Raw genomic sequence first — 7,500 nt, 5'->3', positions numbered from 1 at the left:
TTCCCATATTTAATTCAGGTTTGGTGAATCTGGTTCCCATATTTAATTCAGGTTTGGTGAATCCAGTTCCCATATATAATTCAGGTTTGGTAAATTTAATTCCCATATTTAATTCAGGTTTGGTGAATCCAGTTCCCATATTTAATTCAGGTTTGGTGAATTTTAATTCCCATATTTAATTCAGGTTTGGTGAATCCAGTTCCCATATTTAATTTAGGTTTTGTGAATCCAATTCCCATATTTAATTCAGGTTTGGTGAATTTAATTCCCATATTTAATTCAGGTTTGGTGAATTTTAATTCCCATATTTAATTCAAGTTTGGTGAATCCAGTTACCATATTTAATTCAGGTTTGGTGAATTTAATTCCCATGTTTAATTCAGGTTTGGTGAATTTAATTCCCATATTTAATTCAAGTTTGGTGAATCTGGTTCCCATATTTAATTCAGGTTTGGTGAATCCGGTTCCCATATTTAATTCAGGTTTGGTGAATCCCTTTTAATTCAGGTTTGGTGAAATTTAATCCCAATTTAAATTCACGGTTTGGTGAATCTGGGGTTCAAATCCCCCCCCCATTTTTTTAAAATTTAGTTTGGTGAATTTCAAGGTTCAAACAATTTTAATTTGGTCAGGTTTGGTGATCCAATCATAAATTTAATCCCAGGGTTTGGTGCATCATTCCCCATTTAATTAGTTCAGGCTTTGGTGAATCTGGTTCCCATATTTAATTCAGGTTTGTGAATCCAATTCCCATATTTAATTCAGGTTTGGTGAATCCAATTCCCATATTTAATGCGGGTTTGGTGAATCCAATTCCCATATTTAATTCAGGTTTGGTGAATTTAATTCCCATATTTAATTCAGGTTTGGTGAATCCAGTTCCCATATTTAATTCAGGTTTTGTGAATCCAGGTCCCATATTTAATTCAAGTTTGGTGAATTTAATTCCCATACTTAATTCAGGTTTGGTGAATCCGGTTCCCAATTTTAATTCAGGTTTGGTGAATTTAATTCCCATATTTAATTCAGGTTTGGTGAATCCAGGTCCCATATTTAATACAGGTTTGGTGAATCTTGTTCCCATATTTAATTCAGGTTTGGTGAATCCGGTTCCCATATTTAATTCAGGTTTGGTGAATCCAGTTCCAAAATTTAATTCAGGTTTGGTGAATTTAATTCCCATATTTAATTCAGGTCTGGTGAATCTGGTTCCCATATTTAAATTCAGGTTTGTGAATCCAATCCCCCCCCCCCCGATTTAATTTAGGTTTGGTAAATCCCATTCCCAAATATTTAGTGGCCGTTTGGTGAATCCAATTCCCATATTTAATTCAGGTTTGGTGAATCCAATTCCCATATTTAATTCAGGTTTGGTGAATCCAATTCCCATATTTAATTCAGGTTTGGTGAATCCAATTCCCATATTTAATTCAGATTTGGTGAATTTAATTCCCATATTTAATTCAGGTTTGGTGAATCCAATTCCCATATTTAATTCAGGTTTGGTGAATCCAATTCCCTTATTTAATGCGGGTTTGGTGAATCCAATTCCCATATTTAATTCAGGTTTGGTGAATCCAATTCCCATATTTAATTCAGGTTTGGTGAATCCAGTTCCCATATTTAATTCAGGTTTGGTGAATCCAATTCCCAATATTTAATTTCAGGTTTGGTGAACCAATTCCCAATATTTAATTCAGGTTTTGGTGAATCCGGTTTCCCATATTTAATTCCAGGTTGGTTGAATCCGGTTTCCCATATTTAATTCAGGTTTGGTGGAATCCAATTCCCATTTTAATTCAGTTTGGTGGAATCCAATTCCCAAATTTTATTTGTTAATTCCAGGTTTGGTGAATTCCCAATTCCCAATCCAATTTAATGCGGGTTTGGTTGGAATTCCCAATTCAGGTTGGTGAATTTCGTTTCATAATTTATTCAGGTTGTGAATTCACAATTAACCATATTTAATTCAGGTTTGGTGAATCCATTCCCATATTTAATTCAGGTTTTGGGGGATGAATCCAATTCCCATTTATCTAATGGAGGGTTTGGTGAATCAATTTTTTCAATATGATCAGGTTCATGGTGAATCCAGTAACCCATATTTAATCAGGTTTGGTTTGGGGGAATCCGGTTCCCATTATTTCATTCAGGTTTGGTGAATCCAATTCCCATATTTAATTCAGGTTTGGTGAATCCGGTTCCCATATTTCATTCAGGTTTAGTGAATCCAGTTCCCATATTTAATTCAGGTTTGGTGAATCCGGTTCCCATATTTACTTCAGGTTTGGTGAATCCAATTCCCATATTTAATTCAGGTTTGGTGAATCCAGTTCCCATATTTAATTCAGGTTTGGTGAATCCAGTTCCCATATTTAATTCAGGTTTGGTGAATCCAATTCCCATATTTAATTCGGGTTTGGTGAATCCAATTCCCATATTTAATTCAGGTTTGGTGAATCCAATTCCCATATTTAATTCGGATTTGGTGAATCCAGTTTCCCATATTTAATTCAGGTTTGGTGAATCCAATTCCCATATTTAATTCAGGTTTGGGGGTGAATCCAATTCCTCCCATATTTAATTTCCGAGGGTTTTGTGAATCCAACTTCCATATTTTAATTCAGGTTTGATGAATCCAATTCCCATATTTAATTCGGATTTGGTGAATCCAGTTCTCATATTTAATTCAGGTTTGGTGAATCCAATTCCCATATTTAATTCAGGTTTGGTGAATCCAATTCCCTTATTTAATTCAGGTTTGGTGAATCCAATTCCCTTATTTAATTCAGGTTTGGTGAATCCAATTCCCATATTTAATTCAGGTTTGGTGAATCCAATTCCCATATTTAATTCAGGTTTGGTGAATCCAATTCCCATATTTAATTCAGGTTTGGTGAATCCAATTCCCATATTTAATTCAGGTTTGGTGAATCCAATTCCCTTATTTAATTCAGTTTTGGTGAATACAATTCCCTTATTTAATTCAGATTTGGTGAATCCAGTTCCCATATTTAATTCGGGTTTGGTGAATCCAGTTCCAATATTTAATTCAGGTTTGGTGAATCCAATTCCCATATTTAATTCGGGTTGGTGAATCCAGTTCCCATATTTAATTCAGGTTTGGTGAATCCAATTCCCATATTTAATTCGGGTTTGTTGAATCCAATTCCCATACTTAATTCAGGTTTGGTCAATCAAAGTTCTCGACCTTTTTATGTCTCAAAAGGTTTTATTTATTTTTTATTTACTTCTTTCGTATAAAAGTCTTTCTAAAGTAGTCGTTACTGTCCCATTCAGATCCAGTTCTCGAAGTCTCATAACTTTACTGTAAATATTAAAGTTATTTTCTTTTTAAAAATCTATGTAAATTTAGGAAATCCGTGTAATATTAGAACACTTGTTATCCTATAAATTTTGCTTCCTGAATTGCTCCATCTTCTAACTTGGTATTTACTAAGGCCATTCCTTGTCTTGGTATCAGCAGTGTAATTGATATTGCGATCAAAATAATACTAATTCATCTTTTCACCTGATTTTATATATACCTCCAGTCGAATAAGCCGTTTTTATTTCGTGTATTTTAGAGCATATTTTGGAGCATACCATGACTTTAGGAAATGCTCTTGAACTCAGGGCATATTCATGAGTGTTAATTTCTTATTTGAAGTATTTATTCATCAGTTCATATGCCCCCTCAACTTTCCATACAGGGTGTCCATAAAGTCCCAGTACCATTACAAGTATTTATTTATTGTAATGGTACTGGGACTTTATGGACACCCTCTAATTGTTATAGTAACCCCCCCCCCCCTCTCTCTCTCTCTCTCTCTCTCTCTCTCTCTCTCTCTCTCTCTCTCTCTCTCTCTCTCCGCATGAGTGGTGGTAGCTCTGGCTTCTAGGGTATAGCGTTTCAGTTTATGCCCCAATTTTAAGTTAGCATGTAGCCAGAGTCCCCGGGGCATGCTATTGACGTCGTTTATTTACATCTTTAGGCACACGAAGCCTGAACTTTGCCTATAGAAACTTTGGGTATTTCATCAGGAGGTAATTCAAAGTCTTTTTAGGCCTACGGTGTAGCGATACGTATACTGTATCAGAAGTTATAGCGTAGTTTTTAATGCCAGTAGAAATATGGACAGGAGGAGATGAAATATTTATAAGGGATGGAATTGAATTTTTTTTTTTTTAATCCTTATGGTTGCCGATAGTCCAGATCGCTTAGCTTTTGTGTTATTGTGAAATAGATATTGCAGACGCGAGCAGTATCCTAATTTTAATAAGTCAAGGAAATTGGGAGCCCATCTTGCGAGATTATATTCACCGTGACCATGTTTCGTTAACTAAAACGCTTTATAGCATCCATCTTGCGGATTATATTCACCGTGACCATTGGTCTCGTTAACTAAAACGCTTTATAGCATCCATCTTGCGAGATTATATTCACCGACATGTCTCGTTCACGTGACCATGTCTCGTTAACTAAAACGCTTTATAGCATCCATCTTGCGAGATTATATTATTCACCGTGACCATGTTTCGTTAACTAAAACGCGTTATTGCATCGACAAAAAAAAAGCGATTTAAAAGAAAATTAAAATAAAAACACAACGAGATATGTGAGATATAAGAGGACTCGGTTGTCTTTTCGTAAATTACGAATTATATAAGGGATAAAGTAAAATTTTAAAAAATGAGCGTGCTCTGTACTGTTCTTTTTTTCAAGTAGTTCTGCTGCCCTACATTCCAAATTTGAAAACGAGTTAAATGTTATAATAAAGAGAAAACAGAACATAACATCCCTTACGAATTTTATAAGTGATAAAATAAAGTTTTAAAAAAATGAGCGTACTCTGTACTTGTCTTTTTTCCAAGTAGCTCTGCTGCAAAAGTAAAGTTTTTTAAAAAAAGAGCCCTACTGTATTGGCTTTTTTCCAAGTAGCCTCTGCCCCTAAAACATTCATTTGAAAAACGACTAAAATGTTACAATAAAAAGAGAACACAGAACATATAACATCCCATTCCTGAAGCATTTCTGCAACGCTACCAAATTTGGTAGAATTGATTTAATTATACTACTGAACTCACTCGGTATATTCCGTGGTAATCCGCCACTCAGTTAAGCAACAAATACATTGTTCCACTAAACGGCATCAGTTGTCTTAACTGAATAGCCAGCCAGAGTTAATGGAATGCCTCTGTGCACTTGAATAACCATTGTAGGTAGGTTCATCATTCAGTTGGTGTAAATTGAATAACATTTATGAGAGAGCCGATCGTTCGTTAACGAATTGAATGTCTTATATTGCAACCTGTTTATGAGTTTTGCTTTGAGGCAAGAGTTAAGAAATATATTTTTATGAAGTTGTTTGCTAAATACTGTTTGCGTTCTCACAGTATAAAATTTTCTGATAGGTAAGTTTCTCTCTCTCTCTCTCTCTCTCTCTCTCTCTCTCTCTCTCTGTAACACGTGGAATAAACTGCCACCAGAAGTTGTAAACAGCAGCAGTGTGGAAGAGTTAATAAAATTAGACAAAATCACTGGAACGACGTGAATGAATTTCAGAACCTGCTCCTAGAGATAAGTGAGCCCATGATGCCTCCTGGGATGGACTAAATAAGTCTTTGAGACATCCTAATCCTCGTAACTCTCCTTAAGAATAAAAACCTCAACGCGTAAAACCATTTGGGCATGGAAGTTTTATGTTGAACGTATCCTAAAGAGATCCTCTTCAGCTTCGGTCACGGTCCTACACTAAGCTTTAAAGGATATCTTCCAGAAAAATAGAGAGAGATGAGACGAGAGAGAGAGATGAGAGAGAGACGAGAGAGAGAGAGAGAGAGAGAGAGAGAGAGAGAGCTCATGTTATTAGAATATGAAATGGAATTTCATTTTCCTTTTAATGTATTCCACGGCATGAAACAGGTTGAATGGTATACACCACACACGTTCGTTGCATACGGCGTCAGTGGATATCTATAATTTTCTGTTTTATTTGAAGTTTACGCAGACTATTGTTCCCTTTCGGAAATAATATACGCTCGCTATAGCTCTACACACTCGTATATAAATAAATAGATAGTAAATAAATAAATATGTGAGTGTGTATGTGTATTGTAATGCTCATCACATAAAAAGAGCTGGTTGCGTCCCCCAAATGTCGATAACCATTAATAAATCCGTAGTTGATAAATGGATATGTAAAGAGCCTGTCGTCAGATCTGGATATATATATATATATATATATATATATATATATATAGTGTGTATATATAGATATATATATATATATATATCTATGTAATTTATTATAGACAGTATATACATATACAAAATTATATATTGCGCATGTAGTTGTCATGTTAAGTGTAATATTTGTGTGGGCATGTTTATGTATATACCCGTAAATAATTATAGTCTTGTTGGGTTATTGGTTTTTCAATATTCGTCCGTCTAGTTTAAATTTTTTTTTCTTTTCTTTTACAATTTGACTAATTGCAGTAGCCTCGTATTTACCATAATAGTGATCTGCTCACATCATTTACGTCGATCAACGTCAAGGCACACGCTCTTCATAATATGAATTCAGTTTCCCAAATTTGATCGGGTGGCCCTCAGAACGAAAACTTGTACGGGGGAAGTCTCTCTCTCTCTCTCTCTCTCTCTCTCTCTCTCTCTCTCTCTCTCTCTCTCTCCCATGGAAGGAATATATATCTCTGGTAGCTTCTATATCACCGGTCAATTCACACGTCACTTCGCGTGCGGTGGGATGGAACGAGTCGTCGCTATTGCATTGGGTGACATTTTCTTATTGAATAAATAATGGTTTTATTTATCCCTGACTGAGTTGTTCACGTAATTAAGGCGAGCCATTTATCACGCGTCATCTTCCAGGTGACTAATTAGTTTCTCATTTGCGCGTGTCATTATTCCGTTCGGGCGGAAGGGTGAGGGTATTAGTGGAGAATCGTGAGATATATTTATTTTAATTACAGTAATATCCCATTTTCGTTATGAGTTGCGTGTTTGTTAACGCGAATTTACGATGCAAATTATTCCTCTCTTTGTGTCATTTCTGTTGACTTCAATTTCTACCTCTTCGTCTCCTTATTTTAGTTATGTTACCTTGAACTTGTACCGTAAATGAAGCATTATATCTCTTTTGTACGATGGTCAACTGGTATTATTTTTCATATGACTCAATTCACTTATAGTTGATTCTTGAGTATTGCAAGTATTTGTCACAGACATTTTATTGCATCTAAACAGTCCCCCTTTATATATATATATATATATATATATATATATATATATATATTATATATATATATATATATATATATATAATATTACTATATATATATATATATATATAGATATGTGTGTGTGTGTGTGTGTGTGTGTGTGGGCGCGCGCGCGCGCTTTTTTTTTTTTTTTTTTTTTTTTATGGGTAACCGTCTTTTATTTTTACCGATACACGGATTTTTTTCTTACTGGTA

General features: G+C 34.9%; 3 protein-coding genes across 6 annotated transcripts in view; 1 reads left to right on the top strand and 2 right to left on the bottom strand.

Moving 5' to 3' along the window:
• The window catches only part of LOC135214959 (uncharacterized), a 471,889-nt gene that overhangs the window by 391,052 nt on the left and 73,337 nt on the right, over positions 1-7,500 (top strand). The window lies entirely within an intron of this gene.
• Positions 725-1,183, bottom strand: LOC135214705 (uncharacterized). Its single transcript, XM_064249036.1, has one exon. The coding sequence runs from the start codon at positions 1,181-1,183 to the stop codon at positions 725-727; it is 459 nt and encodes a 152-aa protein (XP_064105106.1).
• On the bottom strand, positions 2,581-3,078 carry LOC135214704 (uncharacterized). Its single transcript, XM_064249035.1, has one exon. It carries the CDS (start codon positions 3,076-3,078, stop codon positions 2,581-2,583), a length of 498 nt encoding a protein of 165 aa, XP_064105105.1.

Source organism: Macrobrachium nipponense, chromosome 46 (assembly GCF_015104395.2).
Source record: "Macrobrachium nipponense isolate FS-2020 chromosome 46, ASM1510439v2, whole genome shotgun sequence".
Taxonomy (NCBI): domain Eukaryota; kingdom Metazoa; phylum Arthropoda; class Malacostraca; order Decapoda; family Palaemonidae; genus Macrobrachium; species Macrobrachium nipponense.
Note: the sequence above shows the minus strand (reverse complement) of the source record. Positions and strands in the feature narration are given on the sequence as shown.